The 18,979-nt window shown below is 40.2% G+C and overlaps 1 protein-coding gene across 1 annotated transcript in view; it reads right to left on the bottom strand.

Annotated features, from left to right (window-relative positions):
* Positions 1 to 911: 911 nt before the first annotated feature.
* TBC1D31 (TBC1 domain family member 31) overlaps positions 912 to 18,979 on the bottom strand; it is a 36,258-nt gene continuing 18,190 nt past the window's right edge. Inside the window, exons 11-22 of the mRNA XM_019552422.1 lie at positions 18,180 to 18,313; positions 17,386 to 17,519; positions 16,207 to 16,386; positions 15,146 to 15,378; positions 13,152 to 13,304; positions 12,014 to 12,149; positions 10,859 to 10,951; positions 5,803 to 5,943; positions 4,713 to 4,907; positions 4,130 to 4,280; positions 1,915 to 2,043; positions 912 to 1,216 (exon numbers count right to left, since the gene is read on the bottom strand). Of these exons, the coding sequence (XP_019407967.1) occupies positions 1,071 to 1,216; positions 1,915 to 2,043; positions 4,130 to 4,280; positions 4,713 to 4,907; positions 5,803 to 5,943; positions 10,859 to 10,951; positions 12,014 to 12,149; positions 13,152 to 13,304; positions 15,146 to 15,378; positions 16,207 to 16,386; positions 17,386 to 17,519; positions 18,180 to 18,313 (1,825 nt within the window). The 3' untranslated portion in view covers positions 912 to 1,070. The remainder of the gene's footprint in view (positions 1,217 to 1,914; positions 2,044 to 4,129; positions 4,281 to 4,712; positions 4,908 to 5,802; positions 5,944 to 10,858; positions 10,952 to 12,013; positions 12,150 to 13,151; positions 13,305 to 15,145; positions 15,379 to 16,206; positions 16,387 to 17,385; positions 17,520 to 18,179; positions 18,314 to 18,979) is intronic.

Genomic DNA, 18,979 nt, shown 5'->3' with positions numbered 1-18,979 from the left:
GAGCATGTTCTCTGTGTGTGAGTGGGCTTTCATTCAGATTTGAATTGTAAGATGTATAAATACCAAAAGCTGCAGATATGTGGCAGCATATGCTTCATACAGGCACATAAAGAGAGAGAGTTTAGTCCAACAGGAACAGGTAGGCTCCAGATTGACATTGCTGGGTCAAAGATTCCAGTCTTGAGTGTGTACAGAGCACGAGCAGCGTATATGTAAACAAATACTTGAACAATGAGAGTTCACTCCATTATTCAGTTTAAATTGTAGTTTGTTGCTCATTTTAAGAAGTCCACAAAAGCAGCTGTGTCTATTCTTTTCTCCTCAAAACAAAGAAAAACATATTTATGAGAAGCACATAGCTGAGAAAGTAGGAGTACAAGACATTTCAGTACATAGTACCATGAATGATCAGCTCAGTTTCCAGAACCACACATTTATTTTTCTTGGCTTAGTTATTCATAGTCATTTTATGTAAAAAGTCCATTCTAAAACTCTACACACACAATGGATTCCAGCCATAACGTTAAAAAGAAACCTGACTCAAATGATTTGACTATAGTACAAAGCATGAACCAGCAACTTTTACATGATGTTCTGTGACCTGGATGAGGCACAATCTTCAGATGATATCAATCTTCATAGAACCATCCATAGCAAGAGAGCAGAAGCAGATCTGGCCGCTGAAACTAGGATCTTCTTTGCTCCCTTGGGAATGTATCAGATATTAAACAAGGAAAACACACTGATGGGAAAACAAAACCTATTAAACACTACTGACAATGCAGCATTTTAACTGTTTCAGTTTTTTGCCCAGGATATAGTGTATTCAAATACTGACCATGTAGTAGCTGTGCAATAAAAATGAGTTTATTTAAAAAAAGAGCCCAGAATGAACTGCAAAGATAGGAGTATGCAAATATAAAACATCTCTGGTTAGTGTTTTATTATATACAAAAATAAGTGCCAAGGCATTCATAATAAATTATACAAAATGAGTCTTTGATCACAACCCTAAGTATTTGGAACCTCGGTGATTGATAAGGTGAGCTGTAACCATAAAGCCTGCCTTCTCAGGCAGTCCATTTTGTGTCAGGAAAATGAGGGAGAGGATATCTAGCCCGAGCTTGTGAGGCGAGCTTTTCTCTGAGCTGTCTGACTTCTGCCATCAATTCCCGCTCTCTGCATTCCAAGTTTTCTCGTCTTCTGTCTAAAGAAACTTGTGATGAAAAAGGCTCAGAATTAATATTTCAACTAACTGTTATAGACAATAACAAGGAATTCAGTTCCTTGTGGCTGGTGCAGTTCTTATTCTGCAGTCACTTAGGAGACAGCTCTAAGTACTACAATGGGGAACAACTGCAATCTAGGGATCATTTATATTCTTTGCAAACTGGATCACTTCTGTATTGTACTTTGCCACATATACAGAGGCTCGAGATTTCTACAGTCCTTTCAAAGTATCAGAGGAATAAGGCTCCCTGTCATTTTGGGAAAATCTCACCAATATTTCTACAAGTAAACAAGTTTTCAACAAGCATTTTCACTGATTGTAGAAACACAGGCAGTATAAAACCAATTAACAGATATTAGTTTGTAGCCATAATGAATACACTCTCAAAAATGACAGACATACATACATTATTGCCAATTCCAAAAAGTAAGTATACATATCTCGACTGGGGAACAGACAGAATTAACACAACATCTCTCACATTTAAGTTCAATTGAAACATCTTTGCTTTCACAATTCCTGTTTTTTAAAGGGAGCTCTGTTCAGGACAGAAATCAAACAAAAATAAAACTTAATCTGTGGATTTTGAAACTCTGGGATGATTAATTAATCAACCATGGTGCTCAAGTAATGCTTCCAAAATTCAAATTAAGAGGCAGAATATTCCTAGCTAAGCAACTTACAGTGTGTTGAGGACTCTGCTGAAGACAAGTCATTTAGACAGACGTATCCAGACTTGGACTGGGCCTCTGGTACCAGCTGGATTTCTAAATCTTGCTGTGCAGACCCAGTCTTTAAATCACGCAGTCTCTCTGTGCGAAACGGAGGGAAACTGTGAGATTTTAACTAGTCTTTACTGAAATCACTTTTTATTACTTGAGGCAAAACATTATCTGTTAGGAGTCACATATACCTGGAATTAGTTAAATGGAACTGCCTACATGTCAAGAACCCAAAGATGTATAGCAATTGCTAACACAGAAAAAAGTCAACAGCCTGGGCATCCAATGCTTTTTGTTTGTACAAAAAAACGCAATTTTCAGAAACTACAGCTGCCACAATGCAATACCCACTCCCCCCAAAAAACCCCAAACAAACAGTAAGAGTGACTCAGCTGCTGACAAAATGAGCGAAGAGCAGGGTAAATTACTGCATACTCTGATGTGTAGTTTCAGCAGGTGAATCTACTTAAATAAGCCAGCTACAATTCACTCCACTTTCGAGATCAAGCAAGTTCCTGTTGTAGCCTCACCACCGGACAGATATTTTCTGATGGTACCTGGTTGGTTATCACACTCATGTAAATGGGAGCTCAACTGCAAGTTGCCCCCAGAGCAATGAATGACATCGTTCAGGCAAGACCACATAGCATATGCTAGGGGGTTTTGATTTTTTAGACTCAAAGCACCCCTCAGAAAATGCCAGCTCTGAGCTTTCACTCATTTTTGACCATGGAAAAATAATAGAGGAATTCTTCTGTTGCAACAAACTCAGGAAAACCATAGCCAGACAGAAGGGTTTTGACACTATGGATTCCTATTTGAAATCTCCGGGTTTGCCTTGTGAATCACATGTTGGTGCTTGTACACCTTATTGCACTAATACTGTACAGCCCTCTGCGGGACCCTTTATAGGAACTCAAGGCACTCCAGTTGAGAATCAGTGGCATATACATATACATACTGCAGAATCCTGATCTAGGCGATACCACAATACAAGTTGCAGTAACAGCAAACCTGAAAATGAAGAGGCCACAAACAAGTAACTACTCAGAATGAATGAAAGGGGACAGGGGAAGATACCCAAACCTTTTTGGCAACATTTCACACTTAAGAGTCTCCTACAGAGGAGCAGAGAAACAAAAACATTTTACTGGATAGCAGAAGATACAATGCAATAGTGCTTTATCAAGAGCCTTAAATTCAGAGAGCCTCTAAGGTGCAGCAGTTAAACTTTCTGGACTGCCATGAGCCATTTGTGACTGAAAGTAAGAAGCATATAGTACTGGGAGGATATTTTCAGCCTTCTGAGCAAGGAACTGGGTTTGTAAATGTATGAAAGGAAACAATTTTGCCCAATTTAGGATCAGACACATTGCCAGACTTTCCCCACTGTTTTGGACTGAATGAAATCCCTGTCACAGGGAAGAGACATGGCACACATGTGCCTCAGTGGAGATCAGGGAATGGTGGTAAAATGAGCAATTTTGCATTGCTTTGTGTTTGTGCTTTCTAAGTATGCCCAGTGGAGTCTACACTATGCAGTTTGTTCTGTTGCCACTTACTAAGCAGTAAGATGAAATGGAAAAACCAAGTATTAGATTGAAATCTATATTACAGGTATGAGGACAGTGCTCTCTGTCTGATAGAGGGCAGTACTTCTGTCTGTAAACAAAATGAGGTAAGGGTGGGAATTGTGTAACTTAAGACACTTCCTGCGTTTATATGTAAAATGTTATCTCATTCATGCAAAACGTTATCTCATTCATGCAAAACAAAGTTGCAGTCATCTCCCAAATGACTGGAAATTAAAGTTTCCAGCTGAATACAAATTTTCAAATTTTAAGCATGCTAACCATTCTCCTAACAGTCCATTCATCCACCCAATCACCATTCTGAAACAATACATTGTGGCCAAATTTTTAAAGGTATCCTCAGTTTTGCTGGTGCATAGCCAGGCATAATATCTAGATTCTTACGTGCAAGAGTTAAATACCATCATTTATAGTTGTAACTGATGGACAGCAAAACTAGAGGCTAAATAGACTGCTTCAAAGCTTTGGCCTTATATATACAGAAGACTAACAAATAACCGTGACAAATAGTTACTGTACATCGCTGTGGAATGGCATCCACACTGTGTGCTGTAGGAGGAGGACCATATTGGTTTTATGCTCACCAAAATAGCCATCTTCACTTTGTAACTTTTCAGCCAGGTCTAACGCATCATTCATTTCATCTTCTAAAAGCTGCTTCCTGCGTGCATCAGCAATGGCCGTGGCTTCCTGCTCTGCCTCCAGTTGACTTGTTCTCTTTAGATTTTCTTCCCACTGTGTAACAGACATTTCTTTAATGCATTTCCAATAAAAGTGAAAGCAAAAGATGAAGCCATTTGATTCTTTAAAATTACAGTTCAACAATAATTTAGTGCAAAAAGTGAGACGCTGTTTTATATTCAGGGGTACAGCTTCCCTCCCCTCTCCCAGAAGCAAATAAAGAGGTAAACAGTTGCAGAATTAAGATTAACTACACAGTTATAAAGACTTTCCCTTATCTTCACATTTCCAAAAAAGAAGAAAGAGGTCCCACTGTATTTTGCTGGTGTTCCTGGGACACCTCCAGCAAAACAGGAAAGAAAAGGCATTTTTTTTTCTTTTTGGTAATCTCTCAGCTCTTCATTCTACAGCACAAGAGTCAAGGAGACAAACAGTGGTTTCACTCTTTTGTGGGTTGCATGTAAGAAAATAAAAAAGAGCACTTACCTTTTTATCTTCTGCCTCCTTCATGACATTCAACAGCTCTGTTTCCTTTACTCTGTTATCATGAAGGAGTTTAGCGATCTCTTTGTAATGGTCCTCACGGTGTAGGTCACCACATCTTTGTTTCTGTGACACTTGGGTTCTCCAGTCTGTGTCAATGCACTTCTGATCTGCCTTCGCTAAGCTTTCTTCAGCCAGCTAGAAAGATGCAATTCTTATCAGCATTGCAGTTACTTTAATTTTAACTTGTTGCCCTATTACTGAGAAAGGCTAACTTTTCTCTGTCCAATCTTAAATGCATTCCCTTACCACTGTTAAATATCTCTGTCAGTTCAGAGAACTCCCTTTGCAAGATATCCTTCTCAATCCCCCACAGCAATTGTTTCTCTCTCATCTCTGCTATCATCTAATTTTATACACTGTATGTATTTTTAAAATGGGACATAAACCTAATCTCTGATGTTATAGTTACCCCTCTGTTAGCATTCAGGCATGCACCTCATTTTAGGTACAATGACATCAGGGCAACACCACAATTTTATCATTCCTACCCACACCCAACATGTCCAACCAAACTAGAGGGAATTTAAAAACAATCATGGACCTCTACGGTCATTTCTGGCCACATTCTGGATGCACATGCCAATCATTTGGGCAATGAGTTGGCGTGTACTGTTTTCTAACTGGGCAACTAGTTTGTGACTGGAAATCTAAAAAAGCTGGGTACTTCATTACCCACATTTGAAAGTCAATGCCTATAGTTAGGATGTCCACCAAAGTGGATATTTCTGGTCATTACACTAAATAATCTTACTAGGAAGGTTATCTACAAGAAGGAACATGCTAATTTTCTCACATGACTTCCAAATTTGTTGTAGGGAAAGGAAGGTTTACAAGCCATGACTGGCATGATTTCAATATTCTCTAACACTCTGGACTCTTGCAAAGATTGTAGCCAAAGCAAATTCACACTTAGAGTCAAAATCTAGATATTAGGGTACCTGGAGAACTAGAATTTTTTCTTTTAAAGATATTCATGTTAGCTGGTCGGATGAGATATTCCTTCCAAAACTTCCAAGTAAATCTATCTTACCATCTGTGCTTTTTGCTTTTCTTCCCGATCAATTTCTATCAATCTCTGGACTAGGTGATCTTCAAGATCAGCTTTTCTCCGATTGGTGTCTAGCTCTCCTTTTACCTCTTGCATCACTGTCTCTTGATCTTTGACAAGTTGCTGTAAAAAAACAGTTGTGCAGAAAACTGCTGTCATTAAGTTGATAATTTACATTAGTTCATTAATATAATTTGCTTTTTTGTTAACAGCTCCACTACAAAAAAGGAATACATTCAAGGATATTAGTTTACACACATATATACAGACCCTCCTGTATAAAGCAACTAACCATAAATGTCCAAAAGAATGAGTCCTTCCCTTGATTGTTTTATCCATTTCAAATTAAACCAATACACTGAGTATGAGTTACTATGGTTTCTTCAGTGCTGATGTAACTTCATTCAGTGAACTTCAAAATTGGAACATCCCCTTACTGAAATAGTAATCTTTTAACCAAATGTTTCACAGCACTTAGCAAACAAATTAGATTTCATAGTGCTCACGACACAAGCATCTCCACACACATTATTTAACTGGTAAACTAGGCTATAGAATAATTAAATGATTTGCTGAGGGTCATACAACAAGGCAGCAAAGGTAGAAACAGAAGCCATTTAGATTCAACTCTCACCAGTCTTTTCTAAAACTGATCACTTGTTACTTCCTTAGACTGAAGAACATGATCATGAAAATTAATTCCTTTAAACAGCTACTGTCATATATACCACCAAGCATAATAAACTCTTCTAGAGCAGCTTGTGTTATAAAGCTACTATATAGCTAGCTGGCTGTTTACTGAGTACACACTTAAAGAAGTTTAAACCAACTATGCTCAGAACATATTCTGTAGTTTCACTTAGCAAGAAAGTGTTAATGACATGCACATAGAGTCATAGATTGTTAGGGGCTGGAAGGGACTTTGCAGATCATCGGGTTCAGCCTCCCTGCTCTAGGCAGGAAGACAAGTGGGGTTAGGTGACCCAAGCGAGGTGACTGTCTAGTCTCCTCTTGAAAACCTCTAGGGTAGGTGACTGCACCACCTGTGGAGGGAGTTTATTCCAGTCTGGACACCCCGACTGTGAAGGAGTTTTTCCTAGTATTAAGCCTGAAGCAGCCTTCCAGGAATTTGTCCTGGTCTTTCCCGGGGGTGCCCTAGTAAACAGCTGTTCACTGAGCTCCTGATGCACTCCTCATATAGCGATAAGCCGCTATCAAGTCCCCTCTCAACCTTTTCTTCTTTAGGCTAAAGAGGCCCAGGTCCCTCAGTCTGTCCTCATATGGCTTGCTTTGCAAGTCCCTGATCATACAAGTGGCTCTTTTCTGGACCCTCACAAGTTTTTCCACATCCTTATTGAAGTGTGGCGTCTAGAACTGCATGCAGTACTCCAACTGTGGTTTCACCAGTGCTGAGTACAGCAGGACTGTCACTTCCTTAGTTTTACATGAGATGCATTGGTTGATGCATGCCAGCGTGTTGTTTGCCCTGCTGACCACCGCCTCACACTGAAAGCTCATATCCATATGACGGTCAATCATTACCCCTAGGTCCCTTTTCAGCTGTGGTGGAAGTCAAGCTGTCACCACCGAGCCTGTATGTATATGTTGAGCGTTGTTTGTAGGGCTATGCGAAACGGCAGCACTCCCTTTTGACCAGTGTTTCAATGGAACAGCATTTCGTTTCAAATTTTGCTTCAATTCAAAACAGCAAAACTGTTTCGAAGTTTTGCCCATAGGATATAATGGGGAAGGACAAAATAGCCTATAACGTTGTCATTTCTGGCTTGATTTGGATGAAACATGCAGGAATGGTAGTCCTTTCTGAGGGCATGAAGCCTGCCAAATTTCAGGGAGATAGGTGCAGGGAGTTCAGGGAAACTGCACCCCAAAATCTTGAGTTTGAAAGCAAAACTCATGTCACGTGCATGTGTTCAGCCACAGTGGGGTCAAAACTGCAGGCATGCTGGCCCCTGCAGAGGCCACAAAGCCTGCCAAGTTTCAAGGAAATAAGTGCAGGGGTTTGGGAGAAACTGCACCTCAAGCTGCAGACAAGCAAAACTCGTGACATGGGTGACAGTGTGTGTGTTAAGGCGCAGCAGGATGAAAGCTGCAGGTCTGCTAGCCCCTGTTGTGGCTATGAAGCCTGTCAGCTATCAAGGAGATAGGTGCAGGGGCATCTGGGTTCTGGGGCCCTGCAACTCTAGCTGCTGACAGGCAAAACTTGTGTCATCTTGGGGCACGGGGGAGGAAACTACTGCAGGTCTGGCTGCTAGGCCCTGCTGCAACCACAAAGCCTGCCAGCTGTTAAGGAGACAGGTGCAGCAGGGTTCTGGGGCCCTGCACTCCTAGCTGCTGACAGGCAAAACTCCTGACATGGGTGCTTGCACTAGCTAGCTACTGTGTTACGCAATCAATCAAGATTCACTCAGGACCAGCTCAATACACAGTAGCTAGTGTGGATAATGAGTTAATGAGCAAGGATTAACACCTACAAAACGACAGACTAAGGAGAGAAAAGAATAAATACAGAGCCAGGAACTGCTTCTGCCCCAAGACAGAGACAGTCAGTTGCACAAGCACCCATGTCAGGAGTTTTGCCTGTCAGCAGCTAGGGATGCACGGCCCCAGAACCCCCCTGCACTCATCTCCTTAACAGCTGGAAGGCTTTGTGGCCACAGCAGGGCCTAGCAGCCAGGCCTGCAGTAGTTCCCTTTCTCTTCCGTGCCCCAAGACAGACACAGTTGCACAAGCAACCCATGACACAAGTTTTGCCTGTCAGCAGCTAGAGTTGCAGGGCCCCAGAACCCAGAAGCCCCTGCACCTATCTCCTTGATAGCTGGCAGGCTTCATAGCTGCAGCAGGGGCTAGCAGGCCTGCAGCTTTCACCCTGCTGCACCTTAATAAACACAGCGTCACCCATGTCACAAGCTTTGCTTGTCCACACCTTGAGGTACAGTTTTACCCAAACCCCTGCACTTATCTCCTTGAAATATGGCAGGCTTTGTGGCCTCTGCACGGACTAGCATGCCTGCAGTTTTGACCCAGCTGTGGCTTAACACATACACACGACATGAGTTTTGCTTTCAAGATTTTGGGGTGCAGCTTCCCCAAACTCCCTGCACCAATCTCCTTGAAACTTGGCAAGCTTCATGCCCTCAGAAGGGGCTACCATTCCCACAAGTTTCATTCAAATCAAGCCAGAAATGACAAAGTTATAGGCTGTTTTGTCCTTCCACATTATATCCTATGGGCGAAATGTCAAAACTATTGCAACGGTGAAACATTTCAACTTGCCTTCTGTTTCAAGGCTGTTTCAATTCTATCTGTTCTGTTTTGACCTCGAAACGAGTCAAAACAGCATTGAAACAAAACTGACAGCGAAATTTCACACAGTCCTAGTTGCTTGCACCCTAAAGAAGTGCACTGGAAAATAATTGGACAAGATTTATCATAAGTCAACTTTTATATGCAATCAAGTTGGGCCTTGCACGGGTGCAAAGTCTGTCCAGAAACAAGATTTGTCTAATAATATCTTTTATTTGGACCAGTTATGTAGTTGGAGATATTAGACAAGCTTTCAGGTATCTTTTCACACGATATGAGGAAGGTATTTTTGTGCCTGAAAGCACATGTAATACCTCTCCCAATTATAGTTACTTCAATACAAGATAATACCAAACAAACCTTGCTTCTTGCAGATTCCCTGGACCATCACAGCTATACACCAAACCTATGGTACAACAAGATGGGCTGAGGTACAGTTGAGATTTTGATGGTCTAACCCACTCCTTACAATTAAGTTGGCATTTCTGAAGCTTCCTGCTGGCAGCTGCATGTTTAACAAGGGGGAGGGTGGGGGATAGGAAGCTATTTGCGTTGTGACGCTGGGTTTCTACCTTTTAAACTCAGTAGAGTTCTTCTCTGATTACTGAAGCAGTGTAGTTCACAATATGGAAAGTCTCTATAACCATTCCTTTTGAAGATGTTTTGAGAGAGAAAGAAACCTTTCCCATAATCCTATTCTTTCCTTTGTTCTTAGTAATGTGCTTGCCAGGGGTGGGCAAAATATGACCTGTAGGCTGGGTGGGAGGGCTTGGCAGCATTCTGGAAATAGGGCACTTTGTTTATGCTAGGTCCATGCAGCAAGGAGTTGCACCAGGACTGGATAGCAGGGAGCTGCACTGCACTCTGCTACAGCCAGGGAGCAGGGAGAAGTGGCTGTGGTACCTGGGTGGGAACACTGGCCTATCTTGGACCTGAGCCTTGTTGTTCTGGCCCATGGCTCTGCAGGGTTGTTGCCCACTGCTCGTGGCAACTGGACATTTTCCATTTCTGTCTCTGGAGAATTAGATCTATATACCATACCAGTTATATAGGAAACTTAGAGACATCAGAATACCTCAAATTAAAAACAGGAGTTGCTGGAAAGAGGAACACATTTATAAAGGATATAAACAATTTACCAACTGCATCCCTACCAAAGGACACCAATACATGCCCTTACAATGCAACTGTTATATCTTCAGGGTTCTGTAGCAATCAATGCAAATGAAGATAAACTGCTCCAATTTAACCCTGCTTTATTCAGGGTTAAAGTTAGGGCAATTTAGCTCACTTTTACCACGATAGACTCATGTAGCCATAAAGTGAGATTGGATCAGCTGTGGTGTGCTCCTGAGCAATGGCTCCCTCTCCCCCTTCTATAGCAGCTAAAATGCATATTTATTCATTCCCGCCAATTCATTTCTAAAGACAGAAATTCCTTTCAATTGTTCTCCAGCCAAGACACAAAAGCTTTTTGCACAAATGAGGAAAGTGTTGCACACAGAAGTAAGCATGCTACCACCTGGGCAAGGGGTGGGGAGAGAGAGAGAGAAGAATTTTTCCACAGTGCTTAATTAAAGCAGAGGCTTAAATTTACAAGAGATTGTGCAGGAAAAAAAACCCTATTCAGGTCAACATTAATACAAAAGCAACCAAATTAAATTTTGGGAACACCACAAGAAGAACCATTTCAAACAACCATCTGGCTATATACCTGTTCAAAAAGCCGTCTCTGGGATTCAAGCTCCATCCGCCGCACTTCTACATCTTGAATCGTAGCAGCTGTTTCCCGCTCTCTCATGGATGCCTAGTGGAGAGGAATGAACCAATGGAAACCACAGAAAGGTAGAGTTGTTTTCCCCACATTGCAATCTCCTTTCCTTTTGCTGTACAAAAGATAGTTTTAGAACAGCTATGCCCAACCTTCTGGCTTTGTGAGCAGGATGAGTAGCCCAGGGTCAGTCTGCAGCCTGGATCCTTAAAGTGGCTGACACATGGGATGAGTCTGCAGTTGTGACCTGTGGGCCTGGGTCTGGCCACAGAGTGACCCCAAGTACTGAGGTAAGACCATGTTATCCAACCTGGTCTCGCAGGCCTGGGCACGATTCATAGAAGTAGGGTTGGAAGGGTCCTTGTAGATCTTCAAGTCTAACCCCTGCGGTGGGCAGGAGAGAAAACCAGGCTCAAATGACCACAGCCAGATAGACGTCAAGCCTCCTCTTAAAGACCCCCAGGGTAGGAGCCATCACCACTCTCCTCGGAAGTTGGTTCTAGATCCTAGGCGCCTTGACTGTGAAGTAGTGCCTTTGGATGTCTAGTCTAAACCTACTCTCCAACAACTTGTGGCCGTTATTCCTTGTTACCCCAGGGGGCACTAGGGGGAACGGATCCTGAGCTTCTCAGCAGTGCCACATTATATGGCTCGCAAGGCTCTGCTTGGCTTCAGAAATTGGGCATGCAATTAACAGTGCCACTGGTTCCCTGCTGGCAAATTTCTGGACCTGTAAGGGGAGGCCTGCGGGACTGATGACATGGCTGTGCAGGCTAGACCTGACCCTTGGGCCAGAGGTTGAGCACCACTGTTTTACAACTTTGAGGAAGCTCGTTTTATTTTTTTGGCATTGCTGACTTTTAAACAAACCTGGCTTTTCTCATCAATATGTCAGTTTAAAAAAGCTGGATGGACTGCAGCAAGTGCTAGCAGAACTACATAAATATGAATTCACCAGCCAAGAAAACAACTTTCACTATGCAGCCCTGGTGTCACAATGTGCTAGTCAGCAAAAGAAACTCTAGCATTAGCTATGCATTTTTCCTTATCTATGTCTCTCAGTACACGCAAGGAAATATTGCTGAGATGATACCAAACCTTTCTAGCAATTTCATCGTCAAGACGTTTTAGCTCCATTTGCCGCTGATCTTGCTGATATTTTAGAAAACGCCTTCTTGCAGCATCCAGAAGTTGCAGCTCTTTTACTTTCAATTCTCTTTTCACAGCAGCTAATCTTGAAAGCAAATTAAAGAGAAACAAGTAAACCTACACTGATAAAAGGCTGATACTGAAAAGTGAGGTGTTCTTGAATCATAGTTATTTCCTTATCTGCTGCAATTTATTCTCTTTAACCAATGATGCTTGAATCAAAACAGGTTTTGTTTTGGAAATGAAATCTGCACTTTTGCACACCAAATTTAAAGCTAAAAAGATAAGCGTTCTTCAGAGTAAGACAAGTCATCTGAGCTCCTAACGGTTATATTACTGTTGCTGTTAGTAAAAACTAGCTTTAGTTTACTAGGATTTCATAAAAATATTAGGCTGCTTCTGGAAACAACTGCAGATTTTTATGAACTCGTCTGAAGGGAAAGCCACTGACTGCTTTTTAAAATTTAAATATATACATTTAATTTAGAGAGTTCTTTTAAAAAACACATACATCTGTTTGAAAAGTCTAAAAATTGCCCCTTTCACAGTTAAGCTAAAGACTTGCAAAGATTCTGAATTTCTTTTGAAAGGTTACAAGCCTAAGTTTATAAACTTTTTCTGCTTTTTAAATACTAGTACAGCATTAGTTCAAGCACAACACAGAACTCTGAAGTCAGTACTTGACAGTTTATTAAAGCAGAGACTTAATTTCAGCAAAAACATGAGACTATGCATCCCACATTATTACTACTACTACAAGTTATTTAGCACCTAGACACCCCAGCTGAATTTGAGGCCTCATTATTTTAACCACTGTACAGATGGTGTCTGCTCCAAAGAGCTTGCAAGTTAGAGACAGCACAAAGGGCAGGAGTGGAGATGGAATTATGAAGTAATTTACCTAGGTCATACATAAGAACAATTCAAGACCAGGAACAGCACTTCCAGTCCAACGCCCTACTCACTAGACTATACTGCTTCCCTTTATTTACAATTCAAACAAAACCGTGGCACCTTTCTCCTACTGTTAATTATGACAACAGCAGGGAGATGTAGCCAGGGTTCACAATCCCAATCTCACTAATACCTTTGTTTTTGATCTGACAGCTTTTCCTCTTCTTCCAGTAGAATTTTTCTCCTTTGTTCTTCAGCTTCACGAAGCAGTCCTTGCTTCCGATACCAGGCTTCATCTTCCACTTGCCGCTGTACTGCTTTAGCTTCTAGCTCATGAACTAATTGTCTGAAGGGAAGAATTCAATGTCATTAGTGTAAACAAAACAGATTTCAAGAGATTATTCAACAAGTTAAAACTGCTAATCATAGGAAAGCAATAATTTAAATGCCGTCTTTGCACCAGCTGCCCAGTCCTGGAATAGATGGCACCATTTAATCTGAAATCAATTGACTACAATAGATATTATCAAACTCATTTGGTGTCTTTAATATCCTTGGACTACAACATTTTTAAAAGAAGTGTAACGTACACATTATGACAGTGGGTGGCCAACCTTTTTGCAGGCCTGTCACAGTTCAACCCCACATCCTCCTTAAGTGCCACTCCAATCCCCTTCCCTACATGATTTGCTCTTCTGCTTTCTACTTCCTGCCCTGTCTAACACTGTTTTCTGCTCCTTTCCTGATCTGCTGCATGCTACACAAAGAGGCTGTCTGCACCATTTGTGGCAAGGATACCACATGTTATTAGAACGAGATAGCTCTGGCTGGCTTACGTTTTCAGCTGCCTGGTTTGTAAAAGTCATAGTCTCCTTCTAGTGCCGTATTAGATAACTGCCTGTCTCAGATTGCTGGAGACATTTTGTTACCCCAACAACACCTTGAACATCCTTACTGTGAAATCTGCTTCATATTAGTTTAAATTATAAACTGGATGGAGAGATGAGAATTCCCAGCACCTCTGAAATTCAGGTCAGTTTTGCCTTCTTAAGATGGACTGCTTAAAAATACCAACCTTTATACCCCATGCTACACATCACATATATTAAGCAATTAACTGATAAATCACACAGTAAATTTAGACTGGCCAAACATGCAGAGTAATTATTATATAATTAACTGGTTAAATTGCAAAATACATTTAGACCAGCCACATGTGCAAAGTAATTATCACATGATAAAAATGACTATCCAGCTATAACACGAGTCAACTAACTATAAAGCTAGTGCTTGAAAATGTATAACAACTCTACAGCTGGTTTCTATTCAGGTTTAATTTGAAGGTGTAGCAGGGCCCTACCTCTACACGTACAGCTAAAGGTACAACGGGATCTAACATGCAATTCATACAATTGCACCTCCTGCCACGCCACAAATGCATGGCAGGAGGCACAATTGTGCGATTGCATATTACAGCCCATCATGCCTTATTGCCAGTGCAGGGGGAGCCTGGGATTGGGCTTTCCCTGCACCAGCAAGAAGCAGGCTCCTGTGGGTAGGAGTCTCATGCACCCTGGTTGAGGGGCTCCCAGTTGCAGACAACCCTCCACGTATCTCTGGGGCAGGTACATCACTACCACAGGAATCTCTCTGCCCTGGGGATGTGGGAAATCCCCAGGACTGAAGAGGCAATCTCCTCATCCTGGGGGTGTCACAACCCTCTGGGACTGTGGCTGCTACAATTCCTAGGACTCGGGGGTTTTTTTGCTGGGCCTAAGGCACCTCTGTGGCTGTGAACCCTGTCAGCTGACGGGAGCTTTTACTGGGATAGCTACTTTGCCTGTACACAATTAACTGGTTAACTGTGCAGTTAACCACTTAATTGCAAAATACCTGTTACATGTAGAGGGGGCCTAAGTCATCTAAATTGAAAACTGTAGACCAAATATTAGAGAACTAACAAATTAGATGTTTTCAAATGTATCACTATTTTAGCAATTAATGCAGACTCTTCTTTTAACTGAGAAATCCAATAGGCCAGAGAGGGCTAATCAAAAGTAAAGCATTAATCCATTTTTTCTAACGGTCTGTCTCTTTGCCAGAATATACATTTCCTTTATCTACAGTGTATCACCACTCAGATTTTCAATAAATTCGATATATTCCCTTCTGTTTTCCCATGCATACCTTTCTCGTAAGTATTCAATTTCATCCTGTCTGATCCTTTCCCGCTCCTGAGTCTGATAATCCACAATAAACTTGGGATACTTATTAAATACAGGGTACTGCCCCTTTGTGAGTGGTATGAAGTCATCAAGCATACGCTGTGGATGGATATCTGCTGGGGTAGCTTCCATAAGATGATAGGCTTCTTTAATCACAACATTAATATCCAGGTTGTTTCGATGATGGAAGAAATACTGTAAGGAAGATGATTTCATTTGAAATACTTAAATGTAGTTAGACATTTTATTTTGATAAATGTTTAATTATTTCTCGATTCTAAAGCTTGATTTATAAACACAACAAGAAATCTCCACGCTGATCAATACTCTGAAAAAATACCATCTTAGAAGGCTTTATCCAAAGCACTGCAACTTTTCCAAGAACTTCTTTTGCTTTCTTCCCTTTACCACAAAACATTAGACCTCTATAGTGGGAAATTAGTTATGCAGTAAGTCAGGGTATGAATTTACTGCAAAGCAGCAACTCCTCACTAAATCCCTGTATGGACATACTTATTGCACATTAAGGCCATGTCTACACAGCTTCCTTCTCAATCCTTGGGACAACTGAGAGTTTGACATTCCTGTTTCATGTATGAGAAAACATTTTCATTTCAATTCAGAGGAAGTAAACCAAGATGGCTGCACTGGGTCTGCATTTCAGAATGCAAAGTAATGAAACATGAGTGTGCTAAAACCACTTCCTATTGTGCTGCATCCAGATAGCAAGAAGAATGGTATCATGGTAAATCACTGTCCCACATTCAAAGAGTTAAACTTTCTTGCTTTATTTTTCAAAGCACACAACAAACAAAAAAACAAATAATCAGGGCAAGCTCTTAAGTCTTTAACACACTCAAGTACAATAAATTGGTTATTATTTTCATTCAACAGTGAATTTGTTAACTGCTAAAGGATACTGCTCAAAATAGGCATAGTATATAAACTAACATTCAACACCAAGTTTCCCTTTTAACTTCTAAATATTATACAGTACAATTATCATTACATTAAGATGCTTACCTCAAAGTCCTCTTTTTGACTGCAGTGAAGCAAAGGAGCTCTGGAACATATAATATAGGCAGCAACCATCATTAGAAGGTATGAAGGATCATTGGAAAAGATATTATCAAACACTTTCAGCCATTCTTCTCTTGTTAGAACCTCAGAGAACAAAGTTTCTAGAAGAGGCCAGGCATATAACTAAATTGGAAAAAATAATAAAATAACCCATTAGTAAAGTTTCCTAGTTTCTGTTACAGAAATAATATATTATTACAAATGGAGATAAATCTGAATGTACAGGAGGATCTTTCTTGTCTTATACTGAGAATCAATTTATAAACACTAACTGGAACCATACCAAAAGATAGATAAGGTAACCATTGGGTGCATCTACACATGTGCTTTACTGTGGAGTTGACTAGTTCTGCAGTAAGCATTACAGTCTACAAGTGTACAAGCTTAGGGTACAGTAAACTAAATCAGCTCTGCTGTAGAATAAGTACTATCTTACAGTGTAGTAATTAAAAGGTGCTAAAAAGCATGTGTAGATGGTGACCAGGTGTATAAATAGCACCCACTCAGCCTAGGCAGCCAGGGGCCTGTTCCACCCAGGTTCAAATTACTGCTGTCCTGGGTGTACGTGTAGATGCTGAGCCTGGGAGCAGTTCACTCAGGCTCAAGTGTCACATTAATTACTCGTGTAGATGCACCCACTATGTACAAGTTAGAAACTAAATATAGTATATAGACACTTCTCTTATTTTCTTTCTTTTTTTCTTTCAGCATTTTGCTCAAAGACAGATATCAAATATTCATTAGGATATTTTTAACATATAACTGATTAGATAACTAAAATATATATAAATTATCTGTTTTCATTTGATTTTGTATGGGCTTAATTCACTTATCTACTGAATTCAGTCAAAGCTATGCTGATTTTCAAAACTAAGAGAAAACCATATTTAAAAGGGGCCATAATTGCCCATGTTAGATTTGTGAAAATGTATACTTACATGAAAGAGAATCTGAAAGACAACATGTGATGAAATTGAACAAGATAAAACTACAGGTAAATGACTATATGTTCTTTATATTCACTGTTAATTTAAGTAGTAATAAAAGCTTATATCAAAATGAAAATCAAATACTGTTTACTAACAGTAATTTATCAACTGTGAAACTAGATAGGAGTTCTACCTGTGATGTCACACTGAAGTTTATTAAATGCTGCAGCAATTCCTTATCATGATGTGCCAAGATATTTTCCACCATACTAAGAACGTTGACTGGTGGATTAGGAAAATATTCAAACCAGTGTTGACACCAATTAACTAAGAAAGGAAAAAAACAAACAAACAAGTGCAGTAATATCAACTTAGTAATACCAAAGAGAAGCAGAGGGTTTTACCCACCAGGGCCTAATTTCAAACTTTGATGCTTATTTTGCAACCACTCAGTTGCATAATAGGTACTTGTATACAGTAGCACATGTTTTGATACAGCAGATAATTTCAGTACAGATCAGTTACATTTGCTGTATTTCTTTGGAAGGCAATGAAGATTGTTGGTGGCATAAGTTACTGCTCGACTATAACAGCTTAGTACAACCGCACTTTTAAACTAAGATAAAAGCTTTTCTTTACTTGTCTCCCCATGTTTCAAGCATGGATTTAACATGACACCATTATTATACTGGATAAATAAACTTTTACTGATTAGACTATAAAAATACAGATGTGATAAACTGATTAAAATGCAGCAGTTCAATATTTTTGAATCATAACTGGACCTTACACTGAATCCTAACAGGTTTTTTTTTTTTATATATATATTTTTTTAAAACAACTCAAGCCACTAATGCCCTCCCAATAAGGATATCATTTGTAATTTATCTTCTCTCAAGCATAGCAAATTTGGGGTTGGATGCAGAGACAAGACTATATAAATTGAATGCGTTTTTAAAGGGATTTTGGAAGTAAATTTTTGCTTACCTATTACAGTAGCAACAACTTCAAAGCAGATGAGCTGGTTGTTCTGGAATAATTTTACAAATGGGAATGATAGCAGAGGAACATATGGTGTCTCACCAAAAATCGCAGACCAGTGAGCCAAAGCCGATAAGGTCCTGTGAATAAAATAGAAGAAATACTTGTCCCCAAAAAATGTTTAGCTTGCCACAATATACAAACTATAACTATAAAAGATTGAAACTTATTTTTTTTTTAAATAACATCGGGTCCAGGAGTCGACTTGCATTGGTGGGGAATTGTAGGTTTCCGTCATTGTCTTGGAACAACTCTACTGCATCTACAAATTTTAGTAGGCAGCATATTACCTGTTACAACCCCCACAACAGATGGACTAAATTGGGATTAGAAAAAATCCTTAATTTTACATTTTATATCTAATGTAAGTGTAATAAGGACCCTAATGTTATTCTGTACTAAAAAATAACATATGAACAAATAACTCAAATAAATGTATGAACAAAATAACACATGAATATATGAACAGAGGCTTTTATATTTCTTAGGGGTGTGAGAAACAGGCTGTATTCGATTCAGATTCAACCCAAATCAGGGACAGTGATTTGATTAGTTGATTTGGATCACTGTCCCGATTCAATCTGGCCAAATCTGAATGTAAAAAGATTTGATGCCTATTCAGAGAATCAGCGATTTGGCCACAGACACAGCTGTAAATGTTTTTCCTACATACCTCGAGGTACCCAGGCACGGCTTGCGAATGCTGTGATGCTGGGGTGGATGGAGCATCTCATAGGAGCACAGGG

The sequence above is a fragment of the Crocodylus porosus genome, unplaced genomic scaffold (genome assembly GCF_001723895.1).
Source record: "Crocodylus porosus isolate Cpor-Errol unplaced genomic scaffold, CroPor_comp1, whole genome shotgun sequence".
Lineage (NCBI taxonomy): Eukaryota > Metazoa > Chordata > Crocodylia > Crocodylidae > Crocodylus > Crocodylus porosus.
The sequence above is the reverse complement of the archived record's forward strand: the minus strand, read 5'-3'. Positions and strand labels throughout refer to the sequence as shown.